The sequence below is a fragment of the Lupinus angustifolius genome, chromosome LG17 (genome assembly GCF_001865875.1).
Source record: "Lupinus angustifolius cultivar Tanjil chromosome LG17, LupAngTanjil_v1.0, whole genome shotgun sequence".
NCBI lineage: Eukaryota > Viridiplantae > Streptophyta > Magnoliopsida > Fabales > Fabaceae > Lupinus > Lupinus angustifolius.
The window spans coordinates 20,893,670-20,916,416 of NC_032025.1; the positions used below are offsets into that span (position 1 = coordinate 20,893,670).

Below are 22,747 nucleotides of genomic sequence, written 5' to 3' on the forward strand. Positions count from 1 at the left end.
AGAGCTTCAGAAGACTTGGTAAATGAAAGAACTCGTAAAGTGTTCAATACTTGCACTATTAATGAATTGGACGTAACTCTTGAGAGTGAAGATGCTTGATAGAAAAGAATAAATGTTCCAAGAGGTGTTTAATACTTGTACCATTAAACAACTAAGCATAGTTCTTGAGAGTGGACCAAGATAAATCACTGTCTTTCTCTACCCTTTATTACTATTTAGCTCCTAAGAAAACCACTCTTACCACTCACCCACCTCGTTGCAAAACTACTCTGTTCTTAAGGAATATATCAATAATTCATGTAAGGAGATAAACAATGACAACAAAAATCAAATTCTAAAAAAATTTCACAACAGAAATATGCAATAGAGAAGAGACAACAATCAAGGGTGTAAGTCCAATTCTAGTTGTCTGATACAAATGATTATCTGGTTATGGTAGTTTATTGGAGAACCAATTGGGTTTAAAACTCTACCACCAAGTTGCATGGATATGTCAGTTCAAAAACAATCATAATCCAATTCTACAACATAAAGAAATGGTCAATAAAGTTCAAGGCAAAAAAAAGCCTTATTATCTACGAGAGAAATAATGATGAATAAGGCGCAGTGAGGCATGAGCATAATGTGCTCAGCAAAGTTTTCATGTATAAGAAAATGTAACATCTTTGTATTATGAAAACACCTTCATTGACTTTCATCACCTGCCAATGGAAGCCCGAGTGTGAGGTACTAGCTGCTGCACTTGATCATAATAAACAATTCAATGCAATGTATTGTTCTTCTTGCTCTTTTACCTAGGCAAGTTCAAATAACAAAATTCTAATTAGAAATTCAGATTGCTTGAAATCTGTGTGGTGGCATTTACATTAAATGTATGAGAGCAATTTCAACTATACATTCATACACACATCTAAAGTATGAGATGCTTAAGCTATCACATTGCTGACAAATGCTTATTATCTGTTATGCATTGATCAAACTTGACACCATACTTTGTGCCGCCACAGTTTTCCATATAGAACTCATTACTGGGTAATAATAACTGTAAATTAATGACTTTATACAAGAACTCTAACAGCCCAACCATATCATCAAAGTAAAATCCATACCTAAAGCAATAATCCACTTAACATTTAAAAGATACATTAGGAAAATAGACAATGGTTAGGATTTGATCACCTACAATACTTTTAATATAACAACCAAGCTTTAGTCCCACTAGGTAGAGTTGGCTATATGGATTGAACTCTATCATAAATCATGACCATTGATAAATCATTGATCTTTAAATTTCTCCTAATCACTCCTTATTACACATCACAAGTTGCAATCCTGTTTCCCTTGTGTGCCAATCCTAGAACAAAAAACTTAAAGCTATAAAACACAAATAATAAAAGCTAGCTAGGAGACATTTGTGGGCAGCATGGCAAATAGAAAAACCCACTCTCACAGGAATGGATGCTCACATGTACTTGTTCTTGTCAAATGTGGTCATGTGGAAAATAGAGATAAACCCAACAAAATGTATTAGTTACTTAGTCAACATTTAGAGGATGAACATTAGCGCAACAGTAAGGTTGCTTGTCTTGTGATCTATAGCCATAGCTTCAAATCCTAGAAATAGTCTCCTCTTTTGCGAGGATAAGGCTACGTACATCTACCATCCTCAGACCCCACAAGATGGGAGCCTCGTGCATTGGGCCGCCCTTTAGTAACTTAGTCAAGATTTGTGAAATGAATAAACTTAGATGTTATTCCTTGGGTGCTTGGGGTATTTTTCTTCAATAAAAACATAACAGTCGTGATAACAATTACTTATTCAACATCACCAAGCATACATAGCAAACATTTATCTTGTGAACTTGGTTGATCTATCTCTTCTCCAATTGACCACAATGACAAGAAAAAAACTACAAAGATCCGTTCCCTACCTTCACTTCATCGGTCCATCCTAATATCGAACATAACATAACATATCATATCATACAAAACAAAGCATCACCACATTGACAAAATTTAATCTCTAATCAACTAGCAACAAACATTCTATACCTTATTCCATTGAAACTTTAGCTCCAACCTCCTTCATCTTTGCAATAATACTCTCGGCTTCTTCCTTCGTCACGCCTTTCTTCAAAACACTCGGCACCTTCTCCACCAAATCCTTAGCTTCCTTCAACCCTAAGCTAGTAAACGTCCTAACTTCTTTAATAACCTTAATCTTCGATGCGGCATCGAAAGCATCAAGCTTAACATCAAATGCAGTCTTCTCAGCCTTCTTCTCTTCAACTTTCCCTCCTCCACCACCAACACTTGCACCACCCTTCGGCGAAACCCTTAACCCCATTCCAGGGGTCATAAGCATCATAAGTGGAAGTTCAGTGATTCCTTTCTTCTCTCGCATTACTTCAACCAAATCCATCACTTCCAGAAGGGTTAGCCCAGAAAGATCGTCCACGATTGAAGAGAGTTTTGAATCCTGCGAAACGGCGCCGTAATTGCGAGTGAAAGGGGAAAATGAATGGGGTTTTGGGAATGGTGAAATTTGGGTTTGGATTAGGGTTTTGTGGAGAATTGAGAATAATCGAGAGTACCTCATTGGTTTGGAATGGTTGAAAATGAGAAGTTAGTAGAAAAGCGTGGCTAATGTTAACTGTGGAAGAAGGTAATCGTGGTTTCGCTTTTTTGCGACAGTTTTGAATAGAAAACGGAGAAAGTTACAGTGTAACAGTTTCAGTGGGAGTATCCGCCTTCAGCATAAACCCTACATGAAGATCACGCTTGAATTTTACTCTTTTGCCCATTCCTTCCACATTTTTAATGGACTTCAAAATATTATCATTGTGATATCTATTCTATCTGTCATTATAAAAGATTTATACTTGAGTATATATGTTTTTTGAGTTGGGGACAATAAAATATAAATGATGGATGATACAATAATAGTATAAACAAATTTATATATTATCAATACAAATTGCGTATATATTTGGGTTTACCTTCTTATTTGGGTAGAGTTAAAGATTCTTCTTTCTAGAGGATATTTGTGGAAAAGACTTTAAGTTGGAAAGAAAAATTGCTTATTAATACTAGAAATGAGGTGCTGTTAAATGCGATGACATACTGACACGATCTTTCATGGTATATGGAGAAGTTTAGGATTCTCCTAGAACCATATTAAAATCTTCTTTAATGTATGATCTTGTCACGTGGAGTTAGAGTCGAGAAAAAAAGAAGGTAAGAATTGAAAAACAAATATTTGGTCGAGCCTTTTAAAGAGTCTATCTGAGCCTCGACCTTTCACCTAGCCAAGTTGTGTGGGGCACATCTCCTATGTTGGACGAAATTGTCCAACACAAGGATACGTCAAAATTTCTTCCTGATTTCGCCCAACATAGGGATTGCACTCGGTGTGAATTCTGAGTGGTGCTAGTTTCGCTCATTGCATGGATTGTGTTGGACGTAGCTTCCTGGTCTGTCAGATGTGCTGGGAGTAATTCCTGCATTAGGCCTAGGTTGTTTTTGTCCAGAAACTTGATTTTTTGACAATAATTCCTCCGATTTTGGCTCGCACAAACACTCTAAAAGATAAAATCTCACAGTTCAAATAATATGTTACATTTATGATTAATTTGATAAAAATTAGACTAATGTTGGAGCTAACATGTCATACAAATGATAAGTCAAATACGACATTTTGACACTTAACAACTCTCCTCAACTTAGGACTTTGTTTATCCACAAACAAAAGTTCAAGCTAGAGTTTTTCAATAAACATGCTTGAATTTTCAACATTACAATTTGCACTAAAATGATCATGGTATGTAACTCAACTAGATGATTTTCTCAACACAATTGACAAGTTAGAATAACGAACTCAAGATCTTAAAGACAATAGTTGATGCCTACAAGTAAAGCATATCATACTTAGTTGGATAATTCACTTTGCCCATTAGTTTGGGGGTGATAAGGTGAAGTCACCTTATGTTTCACCCCATAGTGTTCAAGAGCATTGGCTAGCTGAGAATTGCATAAGTGAAAGCCTTCATCACTAATGATGGCTCGAGCTGCACCAAAATGATTGAAAATGTTTTTTTTTAGAAATTTGATCCTATTAGCAGTGAGATAGGTAATTGCTTATACACTTTAGACACATATTCCACCTCACAAGAATGTATAAATGTGAGTTATATGATAGCAATGGCCCCATAAAATTGATTCCTATGCAGTCAAACACCTTTACTTCAATCATGTTTTAAAGTGACATTTCATTTCACCTATCATTTTAAAAGTATTTTTCTTCTATTGAATCAAAGTGATTCTTAGATTCACCAGGGTTTGGTGAGTGATTGTAGAAAAGGAAGTATTGTGCTTTATTTTGGATAATAGGTATTCTAAGTGAGAATCTTGGTATGAGGCTTGTATAAACACTTTATTACATACTGAAACTATAAATCCCTAGAATCTAAACAAAATTAATTGAAGAAAGTGAACCATGAAATATCACGTGCATGAACTATAAGATATTCATTCTTGTACGTCCAAAATAGGACTCACTTTTGATACATTGTGCATCACTTTTTATATATACATAGAGCAAGTCCTATCCTAGAGTACTTAGGATCATAATTTGGTACATTAATATTTGGTATTTTCATCATTCAATGTCATAATCTGGGAATTCTTCCAACATCCAAAAGGAAAATTAAAACCCACTTGTATTCAGAGCTTACCATGCGAACTGCATTAGACAAGAAAATATTAAATAAGAGCTCAATATCAATTTATTGTCTCTCTAAAGTTTTTTATACAATTGATATATCATTCACCATTCATGTATATTATTTATATTCAAAAAATAAATGATGATTAATACATGAATGAATGGTAGACGATTCACTAATAGTATAAAAAACTATTACACGGTCACTGTATATATTATTTTCTCTAATCAAAAGAGTTTAATATCTATGTAAAGTTTTTCACATGACCAATACATCGTCGTCCATCGCTCATATATATTATTTGTATTTAAGAATGAATGATAATTAACACATAAATAGTGAGTGATACGCTATCTATGTATCGTAACCGGTAAAGTTTTTAACAATCTGAACATCTTCCATTAAGTATACTTACCAACTTCTTCTTTTTCTTCTTTTTCTCAATATAAGCAGATAGCTCCTGTTGAGTGGCAAGTGAATCCTCCAAAGCCTAACAAATTGGAACCATTAAGTCAAAACTTTCATAAGGAGAAGGATAGAGCATAGGTTTGTATAATAATGACACCACTAACAATTCAGAACTTCATATTTGAACAAAATGCAGTCCAATGTGGTTGTGTTGCAGCCCAATATGACTGCATCATTATGTTTCGATTTCACACCGCAATTGTGATGGTCAACACAACCACAATATTGTGGCCGCATCATGTGAGGCGGTCCACGATTTGAATCGCTAGCTGGTTCAGCTTATAATTTGGTGAAATGTTAGGAAACAAACTATATCAATTTATTCACCTTCTTGGTTGCCATAAGTTCTTGCTCCAATGCATCTGCTCTGGTTATAGCAGCATTCAACATTTCCTCCTTCTCTGGTGGCATGCAAGCATTCTGATTCATGTTGATCACTTTCTCTTCCAACTCGGCCATTCGTTTCATCACGGTCATGAATTCTTGAGCCGAAATTGCAGGGTTAGTAGTCATTTGGTCAGAAGAGACTTTCTGGCTACCCTTGTAAGCAGAATTGGAGTAGAAGTCAGCATCAGTGAGCTTCTTTGGCATGTTTCTTGTCATTCTTACCATGGTCACTATTCCCATCACAAAGGCCATCACACCACTGAAAATCTGGGAATTCACTTTCTCGTGAATCTTGCACGAATCGGCCATGGCGTAACTTTCTACTCCAACTGCCATGAGTTGAATAAAATGCATACATAATTCAGTTCATAAATTGGAAGGGAAGGGAACACAGGGGTGAGACTGACAACAATCAGAAAAGCCTTTATCTAAGTTTAAGAATAGATAAAATGTCTCACCTTTTGATAATGCAAAAGTGTCATTATCATCAACCTTTTTCCGAGCAGTTTTATCAGCCGCAGGGACGAAGTCATCGTAGTTGTAAGCTTTAGTAGCAGGGGCCTGTAGGATTTATGTTTCTATAAAGGTTAAAATTAAGGAAACAAGGAGCACTAAGAATTCAAAATACAAGAGGAATGTTGGTGATAAACTATATTGTGTGATAAAGAAGTACTACTAACATATTTCATTGCTAACAAGATTAAGCATGATTTGCATGAATAATAAGAATGAATGGATACTGGCATACCTGAGCAATAACAGAAGACAATTGTGAGGTGAGATTTGCCTCCAAAGTGGAAGTCTGATTTTCCTAAGCATGCTTAAAGATTAGTTTGAAAGTTCACCAATGGCAGAAGGAACTAATATATAATATGAAAAAAACTGTCTTGAGCATAGAAGACTAAAACATTTATAGAGATGTTAAATGAATGACCAATGTGTTTTGTGAAGACCTTCAAATAAGCTATCTCACCTCACAAGTTGTTGTTTTCTCTTCCACCACAGGAAGCTCCCATTTTCTTGAGCATTTGTGCTCTCCATTCTGAACCATCTGCAAGTCCATTTATCAAATACATAAGATTGTGAGTCGATCTATAAATATTATTGGGTGTTTTCAAGTGTAAAGTCTCACATTAGATATGAGAGATGAATGAAAGGGTATATAAGTGGGAAAGACTCATGGAACCATTGTCTTAAGGTTTTGGTTCAAGATTTAGTATCTCACTTGTGGCTCTTCACCTTTCTCATGTCCGGTACCAATGGGAATTCCTTGTAATCGAAGGCTCTTTGGTGCAACAAGTGGTATCTGACCCAATGGTTCAGTTAGGGTATAGTGGACATAAGGGGGAGCAGACAAGTAAGTGTGTGTTACACACACTTGACAGGTAGATTATGAGTGGAAGAGTTTAAAAGTGGAAAATGTCCATAGAACTATTTCCCTAAGGATTTAGTACAAGACTTAGTCTCACTTATGACTCTTCACTTTTCAAGTAACAATAGGACTACCATTTGGTTGGGATCAGATTCAACAAATAGAACACAAATTATCAGCTGAGATTATAAAAGAGAAACAAAAAGAAGGATTGGAAGCCCACCCTTATTATTTCAGGGTCCTTCCATGGGCCCTTATCAGAACGCATGCAGCCTCCTTGATCAGCACAAGTACAAGTACCTCCTAAAAACTCTGGCAACTCACTAGAAAAGCAAAACCAATAAATGTGAAGCTTATCAACAAACTTGAGACAGTATTAAGAAGAAATTTTAACACACATAATGTCAACTATGGATTCTAAAGGGATTAACATTACTTGTGACACAAGAAAACAAGGTAAATTTTATATTCCATTAGTTATCATGAACTCACCTAGCATCAATTATTTCAAGCAATTTGCTCTGATACTTGTTGCTAAGAACCTGATAAATTACAAGTTCAATTAGTAAAAAAAATCATATTTCTTAACATAACAAACAGATTTAGGATATGGTCTATGTTCTAACATGGATTTTTGATGTGGTCTTTGGATCAAGGAAAGATTTTATGCCACCTAGCCAAGTTGTGTGGGGCACATCTCCTATGTTGGACGAAATTGTCCAACACAAGGATACGTCAAAATTTCTTCCTGATTTCGCCCAACATAGGGATTGCACTCGGTGTGAATTCTGAGTGGTGCTAGTTTCGCTCATTGCATGGATTGTGTTGGACGTAGCTTCCTGGTCTGTCAGATGTGCTGGGAGTAATTCCTGCATTAGGCCTAGGTTGTTTTTGTCCAGAAACTTGATTTTTTGACAATAATTCCTCCGATTTTGGCTCGCACAAACACTCTAAAAGATAAAATCTCACAGTTCAAATAATATGTTACATTTATGATTAATTTGATAAAAATTAGACTAATGTTGGAGCTAACATGTCATACAAATGATAAGTCAAATACGACATTTTGACACTTAACAACTCTCCTCAACTTAGGACTTTGTTTATCCACAAACAAAAGTTCAAGCTAGAGTTTTTCAATAAACATGCTTGAATTTTCAACATTACAATTTGCACTAAAATGATCATGGTATGTAACTCAACTAGATGATTTTCTCAACACAATTGACAAGTTAGAATAACGAACTCAAGATCTTAAAGACAATAGTTGATGCCTACAAGTAAAGCATATCATACTTAGTTGGATAATTCACTTTGCCCATTAGTTTGGGGGTGATAAGGTGAAGTCACCTTATGTTTCACCCCATAGTGTTCAAGAGCATTGGCTAGCTGAGAATTGCATAAGTGAAAGCCTTCATCACTAATGATGGCTCGAGCTGCACCAAAATGATTGAAAATGTTTTTTTTTAGAAATTTGATCCTATTAGCAGTGAGATAGGTAATTGCTTATACACTTTAGACACATATTCCACCTCACAAGAATGTATAAATGTGAGTTATATGATAGCAATGGCCCCATAAAATTGATTCCTATGCAGTCAAACACCTTTACTTCAATCATGTTTTAAAGTGACATTTCATTTCACCTATCATTTTAAAAGTATTTTTCTTCTATTGAATCAAAGTGATTCTTAGATTCACCAGGGTTTGGTGAGTGATTGTAGAAAAGGAAGTATTGTGCTTTATTTTGGATAATAGGTATTCTAAGTGAGAATCTTGGTATGAGGCTTGTATAAACACTTTATTACATACTGAAACTATAAATCCCTAGAATCTAAACAAAATTAATTGAAGAAAGTGAACCATGAAATATCACGTGCATGAACTATAAGATATTCATTCTTGTACGTCCAAAATAGGACTCACTTTTGATACATTGTGCATCACTTTTTATATATACATAGAGCAAGTCCTATCCTAGAGTACTTAGGATCATAATTTGGTACATTAATATTTGGTATTTTCATCATTCAATGTCATAATCTGGGAATTCTTCCAACATCCAAAAGGAAAATTAAAACCCACTTGTATTCAGAGCTTACCATGCGAACTGCATTAGACAAGAAAATATTAAATAAGAGCTCAATATCAATTTATTGTCTCTCTAAAGTTTTTTATACAATTGATATATCATTCACCATTCATGTATATTATTTATATTCAAAAAATAAATGATGATTAATACATGAATGAATGGTAGACGATTCACTAATAGTATAAAAAACTATTACACGGTCACTGTATATATTATTTTCTCTAATCAAAAGAGTTTAATATCTATGTAAAGTTTTTCACATGACCAATACATCGTCGTCCATCGCTCATATATATTATTTGTATTTAAGAATGAATGATAATTAACACATAAATAGTGAGTGATACGCTATCTATGTATCGTAACCGGTAAAGTTTTTAACAATCTGAACATCTTCCATTAAGTATACTTACCAACTTCTTCTTTTTCTTCTTTTTCTCAATATAAGCAGATAGCTCCTGTTGAGTGGCAAGTGAATCCTCCAAAGCCTAACAAATTGGAACCATTAAGTCAAAACTTTCATAAGGAGAAGGATAGAGCATAGGTTTGTATAATAATGACACCACTAACAATTCAGAACTTCATATTTGAACAAAATGCAGTCCAATGTGGTTGTGTTGCAGCCCAATATGACTGCATCATTATGTTTCGATTTCACACCGCAATTGTGATGGTCAACACAACCACAATATTGTGGCCGCATCATGTGAGGCGGTCCACGATTTGAATCGCTAGCTGGTTCAGCTTATAATTTGGTGAAATGTTAGGAAACAAACTATATCAATTTATTCACCTTCTTGGTTGCCATAAGTTCTTGCTCCAATGCATCTGCTCTGGTTATAGCAGCATTCAACATTTCCTCCTTCTCTGGTGGCATGCAAGCATTCTGATTCATGTTGATCACTTTCTCTTCCAACTCGGCCATTCGTTTCATCACGGTCATGAATTCTTGAGCCGAAATTGCAGGGTTAGTAGTCATTTGGTCAGAAGAGACTTTCTGGCTACCCTTGTAAGCAGAATTGGAGTAGAAGTCAGCATCAGTGAGCTTCTTTGGCATGTTTCTTGTCATTCTTACCATGGTCACTATTCCCATCACAAAGGCCATCACACCACTGAAAATCTGGGAATTCACTTTCTCGTGAATCTTGCACGAATCGGCCATGGCGTAACTTTCTACTCCAACTGCCATGAGTTGAATAAAATGCATACATAATTCAGTTCATAAATTGGAAGGGAAGGGAACACAGGGGTGAGACTGACAACAATCAGAAAAGCCTTTATCTAAGTTTAAGAATAGATAAAATGTCTCACCTTTTGATAATGCAAAAGTGTCATTATCATCAACCTTTTTCCGAGCAGTTTTATCAGCCGCAGGGACGAAGTCATCGTAGTTGTAAGCTTTAGTAGCAGGGGCCTGTAGGATTTATGTTTCTATAAAGGTTAAAATTAAGGAAACAAGGAGCACTAAGAATTCAAAATACAAGAGGAATGTTGGTGATAAACTATATTGTGTGATAAAGAAGTACTACTAACATATTTCATTGCTAACAAGATTAAGCATGATTTGCATGAATAATAAGAATGAATGGATACTGGCATACCTGAGCAATAACAGAAGACAATTGTGAGGTGAGATTTGCCTCCAAAGTGGAAGTCTGATTTTCCTAAGCATGCTTAAAGATTAGTTTGAAAGTTCACCAATGGCAGAAGGAACTAATATATAATATGAAAAAAACTGTCTTGAGCATAGAAGACTAAAACATTTATAGAGATGTTAAATGAATGACCAATGTGTTTTGTGAAGACCTTCAAATAAGCTATCTCACCTCACAAGTTGTTGTTTTCTCTTCCACCACAGGAAGCTCCCATTTTCTTGAGCATTTGTGCTCTCCATTCTGAACCATCTGCAAGTCCATTTATCAAATACATAAGATTGTGAGTCGATCTATAAATATTATTGGGTGTTTTCAAGTGTAAAGTCTCACATTAGATATGAGAGATGAATGAAAGGGTATATAAGTGGGAAAGACTCATGGAACCATTGTCTTAAGGTTTTGGTTCAAGATTTAGTATCTCACTTGTGGCTCTTCACCTTTCTCATGTCCGGTACCAATGGGAATTCCTTGTAATCGAAGGCTCTTTGGTGCAACAAGTGGTATCTGACCCAATGGTTCAGTTAGGGTATAGTGGACATAAGGGGGAGCAGACAAGTAAGTGTGTGTTACACACACTTGACAGGTAGATTATGAGTGGAAGAGTTTAAAAGTGGAAAATGTCCATAGAACTATTTCCCTAAGGATTTAGTACAAGACTTAGTCTCACTTATGACTCTTCACTTTTCAAGTAACAATAGGACTACCATTTGGTTGGGATCAGATTCAACAAATAGAACACAAATTATCAGCTGAGATTATAAAAGAGAAACAAAAAGAAGGATTGGAAGCCCACCCTTATTATTTCAGGGTCCTTCCATGGGCCCTTATCAGAACGCATGCAGCCTCCTTGATCAGCACAAGTACAAGTACCTCCTAAAAACTCTGGCAACTCACTAGAAAAGCAAAACCAATAAATGTGAAGCTTATCAACAAACTTGAGACAGTATTAAGAAGAAATTTTAACACACATAATGTCAACTATGGATTCTAAAGGGATTAACATTACTTGTGACACAAGAAAACAAGGTAAATTTTATATTCCATTAGTTATCATGAACTCACCTAGCATCAATTATTTCAAGCAATTTGCTCTGATACTTGTTGCTAAGAACCTGATAAATTACAAGTTCAATTAGTAAAAAAAATCATATTTCTTAACATAACAAACAGATTTAGGATATGGTCTATGTTCTAACATGGATTTTTGATGTGGTCTTTGGATCAAGGAAAGATTTTATGCTGTTCCACAACATTCTGAATCCAGAACCTGCATTGATGATGAACATGCGATTCAAGGTCTGCAGTGAAGCAACCAATTACATGATATTACAACTCTGCAATCCACAATATTTATTCACAACAAAAACTCTTTCCTTTAAATCTTAACAAAAAGAAACATACTTCTGGATAATTGTTTCCATCAATGTTCTGAAGGCGGGTGACAAGTTCCCTGGCATGTTTGTTGAAGTTCTTAAGACCCTGTGACATAAAGACAATATTAAAAGTTGTCAACACATTTTCATATTTTCCTCATTGTTTCTTCACTTTCTCATTGATACCAGGGTTCATTTAATTTCACCTAAGATACTATTTTTGTCAAGCTATCCTAAAGTGTGAACCAAATAAAGGTTTTACCATTGTTACATAATCCTCTCATTTACCATACGTACCAATGTTACATTACCACGTACTATGTTCGTCACCTAGTAAATTTGTTTAAATTACTACCTCATTTGACTAATGACAGTCACATATATTGAGGCCAGAATCGTGGTTTCAGACCAAAATTTGAAACCATGCGAGTAAGAAATTCTCATGCATACCACTCCCTGAACATCGAGGATGGTTGTACTTTGATCGATGTGTTTCTTTGCAGCAATGGAACAAGCTGCAAACTTCAAATCAAATGTCCTCTCAAACTCTCTGACATGATATTTAACATATCGATCCATGGTTGTGACTTGCATCAGCTTGGTAACATCAACTTGACCCAATCTTTCAATGTACACGGGTCGTCCATCCTTATCAACTCCATGATTTCCTTGGGGATAATATTGCAACACTTCATCAAGTTCCTTGAATTCAAAGTCCTGGTATAAAAGAGATAAGCATATAAAACTTGTAATATATCCCTTAAAACCTATCAAAAACTGATTGGTGTAAAATAAGTACCTCTATGATAGTGTCAGCACCAAATTCCTTCCTCCATTGGAGCATGTCAGACCACATTTGCTTGGATTTCTCAATGTCGAATTTCCTGGCCTTGAGGAATCTGAACAACAAAATGCAGGAATTGAGAGGGAAACATTTAGAGTTCTAACTCATCCATTAATCGGAATGGTACTATTTATATTAGTTTGTATGGTAAAATAATAGACAATCAGAATTGGTGTATAAATCCGAAACTTTGTATTACTTTAGCCTCTAAATAGATCATCAGTTGATCGTTTCCTTTGTATTGGGTAGGCACCCCTTGTGCTCAGTTTAATACAACTTTTCATTACCGAAAAAATATAGACAATCAGAATTCTTTTTGCTAGATTTTCCAATAATGAGTTAGCATTGTTATAATGATTGATAAAGAAATACTCCTCGCTACTTTGACTTATCAAACAACTACTTTTCACAAACTCAGGCTAAATTCTGTCAGGATTTTGATCTTTGTAGCATTATTACTTGTATGCCGGATTTTGAAATGTGGTCAGCAACTGTAATTATAGTCACAATATTATGATGGTTTTCACTGTATGGACAATCATATTACAACCCCAATTGCTGCCACATCGGCTGCAGTGTTTCAAAATTATTTGTGATTGTAGTAAATTAAACATATCCACAATTGGGATAACATCCATGCAATTTAGATTGTGGTTTGCAATCACAACTGTGATATTTTGATTTTGGTAGTTCTTGTAACTGCGTTGTGGCCGCATTAGTCGCAATTTCCACAATTGTTGATTTGAAATCATGTTTGTTTGATAAATAAAATATAAGTGGATCAAGAAAAGTGACAAGACCTTAGCATCATATGATAATCATCATGCTTTTCAGGGAGTAGCTCATCCAAAACAAGAGCTTGACGGAATTCATCAACAGCCTTCAACTCCTCAGCGTCATGGATATCCTCAATTTCAATGGACATAACCTTGCTGCTGCTTCTTCTGCTCCTTCTTGTTATAGAATTCCTGAAACTCATTGCCTTCTTTCTTAAAGAACCGACACGGTCAGTCTTCTCAGGAGCTGCAATGTAAGAACCACAAACATTGTAGTCAGTATTTTAAATTCGCTCGTAGTTGCGGTCACCATTGAGGCCGTTGCGATGAGGATTGCAGTGGTTTTGGTGTGAATTCTTTTTTGTGATTAAAAAATGTTTCTAAATTTTGATATTGCCTTTTGCTTTTGCTGCCCAAATATAGTCTGATACATGCGAAAACATTGTGGTCTGATGTAGCCGCATCATTGTGATTTGGTGTCAAACCACAATTGTGGATTGATGCAGTTTCGGAAACTACCACAACCACAATGTTGTAGCCACATCAGGTGATGTGGTCCGTAATTTGATACAATAAACATCGTTTAAATTTTGTTTGTAATTGGTGATTAATTTAAGAAAGATGGAAGGAAAAAAGAATTGGAGATGAAACCTGTCTTGGGGGACAGAGGTCCAGACATGTTGGTTTTGTTGATTTCTTGAAATGGGTATTCAGGAGAATTAGGCACTGCCAAGCATCATACACTCCTAAATTCCCTGCCTGCAATTCCCACCAATCAATAATTCATCATACACCATGCATAGGAACAACAATATCATGCATAAAAACACACACCATGTGTATAACCAGATATCATATTCTCTCATTTACTCTACATATACCAAAGTTGGTTGTACCATGTACTAGGTACTAACTTTGTCTTAAAGAGAGTCTTGCAAAACTCAGTGTGTCAAATTATGGATCATATTATCTAATGCAGTCATAATATTGTGACAGTTGTAGTGATCATCACAAACATATCACCCATATTTGTGGTGTGATGTCAAATCACAATGATACAGTTGTACCACGACATGCATGCAATTGCATGCAGCCGGAATCACCACGAAAGCAATTTAAAACATTGTATGCAAAAATAATAATGACAAAACCCAATAACTAAGTTTATAAAAACTCTATTATTTCTACAACATGTTTAAATAATGTTTGACACAAAATGACAAGTTACATTTTTATTGTTATTAAATCAAAACAGAAAATACAATGAGAAGAAAGAGAGATAAAGGTAAGAAAATGACCTCTTGAAAGCAAAGAGGACCTAAGAAAGAAAAAAGAGATTAAAAGAGAAAAGTGATTATAAGAAGAAGAGATAATTCTGAAAATAGATTTTTTGTTTAAGAGAGAGTGATGCAGCATTGACTATTAATGGATTTCCAAAATGAGAAGAGAGAATGGGTTTAGTGCGAAATATAAGGCTATTCCATTAATAATTGAATACAACTCATTTCTGCCACATATAATAGATTAACACGTTTCTCTTCTACTTTCATGTAAATTCTTCTTGGTTTTACAGCATCACCTCAACAAGAGTATGCGAAACTCCAAACACCTCTCTCAACAGTCAACACCTTTCTCATATGCAAAAATGATAGATGATGCAATGATCCATGCATAGATATTACACTAAAAATATAAGATTAGGTGAGTTAAAATAGATAAAAAATGATTAAAAATAACAATTTGGTCCACATTTTATATTTTTTTTTGGGCAACATTGAGTTTTTCAATAGGTACTCACAATAATAATAGTTAATGAGTATGGATTTTATATACTCACGTATTTATAAATTTATTTTTCAATTGATTTTATATATATTATAATATTTTGATTATTATGAAATTATATATAAGCTATGGCAGCGAAGACAAAAATTTCCTCATTTGAGGACCCATCAAGTGTGAAAGAGTTTTAAGATTGAAGATTATGTTGGTTTTACTACTACCATTGTAGAAAATTAGATATGTGGTTTAACATGTTAGATTATGATGTGCATGTAGAAAATGGGTTATAAGTGGTGTTTTAACTTTTAAGTGTATAATTAAACACACAATAGGCATATGATAAATCTCATAATAACAAATGGGTAATTTGCATCCAAATTAATTTAAATGAAGTTATGGATTAGTTTAATGGTCATAGGATAAGGACAAATATGAGTATCATATATAAGATGTGCCTAATAAGGTCTTATCTCATTCGATATTTGGCATGCACAAACATAGCTCGTTAGATGTTGACAATAGTATCATGTAAACTGCTCTTAAATACCTTTAGTCCCTACATTAAGTGATTGCCTTATTTTAGAGGCACTAACTGAACGAAAACATAAATTCCTCAATTTTCTATCTTAAAAAAATAACAGTATAAGCCTGGAACAGCAAGATAATTTATAATACAAAATATTGGGATCAGCAATATCTTATTTCAAGAGCTAAAGGAAACAATAGCCTTGTCCATCCATGGCAAACAAAGTAATATTTCTTGTGTTATTGAATCACCATTATTAAACTACCATTGATATTTTACTTACACATTTGTTCACTACAGAACACAACCATAAGAATATTTCTGGTGTTATTCAATCATCATTACTTGACCAGATCTCATTTATTAAGGTTCATAACATCACTAGGTATAAAATTTCTTTTGCTGTGTTAGAATGCTTGAAGAAGCAAGCATAAAGAATCTATGTAAATGTACTCTCCCAAAAGTATAGATGGCAAAAGCAGAAATACTCTGCTCACAAGAATCCAAAGGAAGCTATAGGGTATTATCTCAATATGGACTGAACCATTTCACTAATCTACCATCTAGGTTCCCAGTGAAAGGTTCAAGATATTATATTACTTGAAGGCCCAGCAAATTATGCACATAATCTGGATGCCGAAAAAATGTAACTGACCAAGAGATATTTAGCCACAGCAGTATATGTATCTTTTATTGAAGTTAATATTGATGGTATGTTAGTTGGCTGCATCATCATGTTCAGGAACTAGATCATGATCTGCAGACACCGATCCTTTATCCGCCGGGAGATAAGACCATATTATTGCTGCACTACCAAGTGCAATAGCAGTAGTGATAGAGCCCCAAATCCATCTTTGACTCCTACTCTTTCTTTGCCTTTCACGCCGTGCCATCTCTGGACAAGACAAGAAATAACATCGGTGAGATGACAATCAAAGTAAGCAAAGGAAACTAGGACAAACACATTTAAGCCGAGAAAATTGTGCCCACCGAAAAGCATATATTGCCCTAAATGCATGCAAACAAGACAACATGCTTGTGAGTTGTGAAAGCAGATACCACTTAGTAAAAAAGTAGCATGTGACAAGAAAACTAACAGCTCATCACATTCCTCACCAACAAGGAAAATTGAGCCAGTAACAAATAAAATAGGTTCAAAGAAGATATAACTTAACACAGATAGGCAATATCTTATTTCATGCATAATTCTCACAAGGTATAGAAACAGAGGCCCAAATCCTAAGGAAAATAAAATACAAGTTAATGATTAGGAAAATTTTCAGAAGTATAGAGCGCTTGTACAAAGAGTCCAATCACAATCTTCAATGAATAACTAGCAGTTGTAATACATGTCAAGCATCAGTGTGACATTACCAAGTGTGAATCCAACTAAATTAAACAATAAAGATAAATGACTGAAGATATATGGTTGTGATTTGATCAATAATTGCAATAACAACATACACATGCATCAAACTTAGGGCTCACACTTCACTGTTGAATTTGACGGTTAGGTAGGTCAGGGAAGAGAATAAAAAGAGTTTAATATCGACAAACTTTCAATGTGAAGAATTTTAAAGAGTCAGTTAATCACCCCAACATTCATGTGTATACTTTTATTTAAGAGTCGTTGATGATTAACATGTGTATTATGGATGAGCTAACATTGTAAAAAACTCTTACAATATCAACGCATAGACAATTTTCAGTTAAAAAAGTATTGTGGATTTCTTGAGCGATTATCACTCAGCATTATGGGTCGTTTGATTTATGTAACCGAGCTCACCTAGTGAGATTAAGGTTTGATTGTTGTTGTATGCTGATTTTTACATGTCGAGCTAGCATTGGAAAAGAACTAAATAGACAAACCAGAGCAGATCTCAACATTGAATATGACAGGACACGACCCAAGAGAGAAAATAACCACTTGTACGTCAGAGATGGTGTGGCTAGGCAAATGCATGGCAGATGTTCCCATAAAGAGGGTTAAAACAGCCAGAGGTCATTGTACAATGACTAAAAATTAAGAATAGGAATCCCAATATACCTGAACCCCTAAGCAAAAGCAGCAGCAACATATTAAGTGATCGGAAGCCATAGAGAAAGGAGAGGAGGATAAGTACTATGCTACAAACACCAGCTGAAGTCACTCACCAACACACATAGCTAAAAGGACCAAACTTTGCAGCTATTGTAATAAAATTGAAGAGCCGCGCCTTACATGGTTTGAACATTTGTATAGGAAACCATTAGAAACCCTAGTAAGGTGGAGGTTAGTCTAATTTCTAGAGGCAGATGGAAGCTAAGAAAAACCATGGGTGAAATGATTATGAAAGATTTAGATATCAATATTTTGCTAATGGACGTGATATATGATAGAGCCATTTGAGATCATTCGGTCCATATAACCGACCTCACTTAGTGATAATTTTTCTTGACAAATAATTATTGAATTTTATAATATGCTTCAGATATTATAATATATACTATCATAATAGAAATGCTATATACTATCATAATAAGAATGCTTTTTATATTCATTATTTTTCTTCTAATATTTGACTTTATTTTTTGGATCAGGAAGCTATAGCCCATAATTGCGATTAAGCCGTCAGCATACTATCTTACATATATTCTTACAAAGTTAAACATCCCTTCCATACAACATTCGCACTTTGCAGTCGACAACCTGAAAATACTCAGCGACATTATCTAGTATTTGTTCCACTTTATTGAAAATATTCTTGTGACTTAAAATAAATGGAAAGTAGGAGAAAAGTGTTACGAATAAAAGTAAAATGACAACTCAAGGGAATACTAGCTATACATACACACTTATCACACATTAAAAACCACATGCACATAATGAGTTAAAAAATAGAAGGATAGATGTGATCACTTGATCAATAAATTTATAGGCCAAAAAGATGACATAAATCTTACCTACTGCTTCCTGGTTCCTCTGAGACATCTCTTTATTCATGGTTTCATAGCAGTGGAGACGTTCCAATAGTCGAGCGATCTCAAAGTTTTTGGCTTCTAATTGAACTTCCATCTCCATCTCCACCTCAGCCCTGGCAGTTCCTCTTCCGATGGTGCTTGATATGAACCTAGCAATGTGAACTTGCTGACAAAGATCTTCTACAGTATTAGAACTCAGCTGCTCGCCCTCACAAATAGCACTGCAATCTGCTGGAAAAACAATTCCCAGAAGGGATAACTCTTGTCTAGTTCTCTCCCATTGGTTCCGCATGATGTTAAGGGATTCTTCAGCTTGCTTCCGCTTCTCTATCTCCATCAATAGACTCAACCTTATCCCACGCAACTCAGCTTCAACATCACATAAACCATTCTGAGACCCACCTTCAGAAGAGAGTTCTACAGAAGAAAAGTGCCAAGTAAGCTAATCTATGACATGAAATATTACAAGACACTTACAAACCCTCTTTTCCTCCTCTGCCTGATTGGTATATGAAATATGCAGTACAACTGATAAATCAATGGGAAAATCAGGATATTCCTTTTATTACTGCAATGACTCCTATAGTAGTTTGACATTGAGAAAAGGTGACAAAAAAAACAAAAAAACAAATTATGATTTAAAAATAAAATAAAAAGGAAAATGGTAGTTAACATAACATCAATCAGAACTCTTTTGGATAATACATGCCTATGATCATCCACGCATATACACCCTCAAAATTTAAAGTAATAATTAGCAGTAAAAAAATCTAATTTACCTTCCCAAGCATCAAAAAACTCCCTATGAGGAGTGTTGAGTTTCAAAGCACACTCTATACACGTGTTATCCTCTCCATCTGTGTAACTTGCTAAGCTCATTGAATCCCGAGGATCAAAGAAGTCGTCAGCCTCGCCGTCTCTCTCTAAACTCAATTCCATTACCTTTTCCATGTGTAACCCATTAATAACACTATTACATCCCCCACCATTGGTCCTATTAAGTTCAGTATCACCATTCACCTGCTCCTCTTCAACAGGTTCAGGGTTCGTGAAAGTGAATTGGAGATCACCAGCTGAAGTGCTAGCAACTAGAGTATCAGAGCTCTTACCATTGACATCAGAAAAACTGTTGAGGAGGCGTGGACCACGGCGTTTGTGGTTGATGATGTATGGAGAAGGAGGGAAGGAAGAGGGTGAATCTGGAAGTGGAGTCACCTCAGGAGTGGCATAGAGAGCTGGTTTTAATGGAGGACGAGGAAGAGGCTTCTTTTTCTGAATAGGTTCACTATGCTTCCTCGAGTTCAGGGCAGGCATTAAGGTTGGAACAGATTTGTGAACAGGTTTGGAAGCTCCAGCCTCTATCAACCTATCGAATGCTATGGCAGTAAAGGTCGGCATGGCTGTAAGACAATCATATCAAAATCAAACATATATGTCAAAACTCAGCTAATTATATGAAATCCCTAACCTAAAAAATTTCATTCATCTCCCCCTTCCTCTGCATGGAAAAAGACAAATAATTGCAAAGTTCTAATCAAATAGGGGCTAAATCTCGTTTTTCTATTCGATTTCGAAGTAAAAAACAAACTTTTTGGGGAAAATATAAGAAATAATAAAAATAAAAATCAAACAGAACCCATTTTGCAACGAATCATACATTTGAGAGATGGAATTGAAAATAAAAAATCGAAATACGTAATTGAATTTTTGTCCCTGTGAGCTATTATGGCAATGAAGAAACATAAAATGAAAGAGAAAAGGTGAGAGAGAAATAAGAAGAATTGTTGTACCTAGAAATGGAAGAGAATGAAAACGGAGTGAAAAGGAGAAAGGAATAAGTGAGATAGAAAAAGGGCAGCGCCTAGAAATGGAAGCGTGCCAACCTGCATTCTTGCATTCTTTTCATTTATCTATCTATCTATTCAACGTGTAATGCAACACAACCTTTTCTATTTTACATTTCACCACGTAACATTTTGTTGATATAATGGTATAAGGTTTGTTTTAGTTACATATTCCAAAATGAATTAGTTCGATACTCTTACTATAATTGTCATGAAAATCAGTTCATGTTAGTCAGTTTAATATTGGTAAAATACAATAATTATATCGACCATTTAATTATATTGGTTAAAATTTGTAAAACCAGTAATATCGGTCGATTTTCAAGTAAATCATATTGATCATGCCGGTTAATTTCATTTAAAATTATTTTTTTAATTAAAATAATTTATAGATCACACTATCAACATTATAATAACACATAAAGTTAGAATGATCAATACATAACTCCATAGTCAATGACTCAGCTTTGGTCAATTTTCCTTACACAAAGTAGTGAGGACCTCATAAGCCGGACTTATATATTTTAATCGTATCATACGAGGTCCATAACTCATTATCATAGTCGCCTAGATGAGATCTATCACTAAATAAACCTCCAACCTCTAGATATAATTCCTCATCCAATGTAAACACATACCCTTTCACCATACTAACATAAGTTCCATCCTTAAACTGAAAATTTTCATCGAACCATAGAGAGATAAATATTACTAGTTAGTTCTAAGACAACGTCAACCCCTTGAGCCTCTAGTCCATGAGGGAATTTGAAGCCTTGTTCCAGCATCCAAGCAATGTTCATATACCCAGTGTAAGTTAGCTTTAGGCCAATGAATTTTGCTATTCTTGCAGCTTGGAAAAGGTGATTGAAGAAATGAAAGAGAAAAGGTTGGCTCGTCTAGTGCATAGAGAGTATCTAACAAAAAGGGTTCCCCTCAGTTATAACATCCAAAACTTCATCAGTGTCGGATTAAGAATCTTAGATCAATGTAGATATGAAAGTGACTCAATTGATAATAACCATGTTAGTTATCTGTTATGCAATCTTGATCATCCAATTAATCAAACCAAGGAAAGTGTTAGTGGCGAAGTTAAGGAACAAAGGAATAAATCAAGCCACGTGAAGAACCCAATGAGCTTATCAATCTAGGAACAAAGGATGACAAGAAAGAAGTTAAGGTTGGGACAAGTTTGAAAAATAGTGAGCGCAACACGTTCATAGATTTGTTGCATGAGTACAAGGATGTTTTTGCATGGTCGAACAAAGATATGTCAAGACTAGATATGAAAATAGTGGAACATAAATTACCACTAAAGTCTTATTGTCCGCATGTAAAACAAAAGCTCAAAAGAATGAAAGCAAATTTGTCTTTAAAGGTCAAGGAAGATGTTCAAAAACAACTTGATGTTGGTTTCATTATCGTTTCCAAATACCCTAAATGGATTGCCAATGTGGACCCAGTCCTGAAGATAGGTGGCAAGGTACGAGTTTGTGTGGATTTTCGGGAAAATTTACGTCGATAGTGTAGTTTGACTACATTATCACACGTTTGGTATATGTTTCAAAATATTTACGTAAGTAGTGTATTTTTTAGGGAAGTCGTGGATCCCATCCACGACTTCCTGACATATTCTCTCTCTCCATGGAAGTCGTGTACCCTAAACATGACTTCCATTGTATATTAATAACAAAATAACTATGTAGCCTAGTGGTTCTTAGTTTTTATGGGAACCTAGAGGTCCATGGTTCAACATCCACCTAAAAAATCGTGGATTCCATCCACGACTTTCCCCAAAATCGTGGATCTCATCCACGGATCCACGACTTCCCTAAAAAATACACTACTTCCATAAATATTTTGAAACATATACCAAACGTGTGATAGTGTAGTCAAACTACACTATCCACGTAAATTTTCCAGATTTTCGTGACCTTAATAAA

The 22,747-nt window shown here is 35.1% G+C and overlaps 3 protein-coding genes across 3 annotated transcripts; all 3 read right to left on the reverse strand.

The window, feature by feature from the left end:
- On the reverse strand, positions 373-2,757 carry LOC109331766 (50S ribosomal protein L7/L12-like). Its single transcript, XM_019566476.1, has 2 exons — positions 2,053-2,757; positions 373-794 (listed from the first exon to the last, which is right to left on the reverse strand). Exon 1 carries the CDS (start codon positions 2,597-2,599, stop codon positions 2,054-2,056), a length of 546 nt encoding a protein of 181 aa, XP_019422021.1. The 5' UTR covers positions 2,600-2,757; the 3' UTR covers positions 373-794; position 2,053.
- LOC109330964 (phosphatidylinositol/phosphatidylcholine transfer protein SFH12-like) lies at positions 4,519-15,036 on the reverse strand. The gene is made up of 23 exons (XM_019565228.1): positions 14,993-15,036; positions 14,346-14,453; positions 13,719-13,941; positions 12,874-12,973; positions 12,525-12,791; positions 12,103-12,180; positions 11,898-11,999; positions 11,764-11,813; positions 11,495-11,594; positions 10,873-10,950; positions 10,648-10,710; positions 10,358-10,460; positions 9,840-10,228; positions 9,460-9,534; positions 7,578-7,901; positions 7,444-7,493; positions 7,175-7,274; positions 6,553-6,630; positions 6,328-6,390; positions 6,038-6,140; positions 5,520-5,908; positions 5,140-5,214; positions 4,519-4,741 (listed from the first exon to the last, which is right to left on the reverse strand). The coding sequence occupies exons 2-23, from the start codon at positions 14,371-14,373 to the stop codon at positions 4,730-4,732; spliced, it is 2,850 nt and encodes a 949-aa protein (XP_019420773.1). The 5' UTR covers positions 14,374-14,453; positions 14,993-15,036; the 3' UTR covers positions 4,519-4,729.
- Positions 16,256-20,879, reverse strand: LOC109331799. Its single transcript, XM_019566520.1, has 4 exons — positions 20,754-20,879; positions 19,743-20,363; positions 18,946-19,380; positions 16,256-16,897 (listed from the first exon to the last, which is right to left on the reverse strand). The coding sequence occupies exons 2-4, from the start codon at positions 20,359-20,361 to the stop codon at positions 16,719-16,721; spliced, it is 1,233 nt and encodes a 410-aa protein (XP_019422065.1). The 5' UTR covers positions 20,362-20,363; positions 20,754-20,879; the 3' UTR covers positions 16,256-16,718.

Excerpts from the sequence above, each read along its gene's own strand:
- LOC109331766 (XM_019566476.1), bottom strand. The coding sequence starts at position 2,599 with ATGAGGTACTCTCGATTATTCTCAATTCTCCACAAAACCCTAATCCAA.
- LOC109330964 (XM_019565228.1), bottom strand. The coding sequence starts at position 14,373 with ATGTCTGGACCTCTGTCCCCCAAGACAG. Across the intron at positions 10,951-11,494 it reads AGGACCCTGAAATAATAAGG|ATGGTTCAGAATGGAGAGCA; the intron begins GTGGGCTTCCAA and ends ATGGACTTGCAG. Across the intron at positions 7,275-7,443 it reads CTTGAAATAATTGATGCTAG|TGAGTTGCCAGAGTTTTTAG; the intron begins GTGAGTTCATGA and ends TTGCTTTTCTAG.
- LOC109331799 (XM_019566520.1), bottom strand. The coding sequence starts at position 20,361 with ATGCCGACCTTTACTGCCATAGCATTCGATAGGTTGATAGAGGCTGGA. Across the intron at positions 19,381-19,742 it reads GTTTTTTGATGCTTGGGAAG|AACTCTCTTCTGAAGGTGGG; the intron begins GTAAATTAGATT and ends TTTCTTCTGTAG. Across the intron at positions 16,898-18,945 it reads GAGGAACCAGGAAGCAGTAG|AGATGGCACGGCGTGAAAGG; the intron begins GTAAGATTTATG and ends TGTCTTGTCCAG.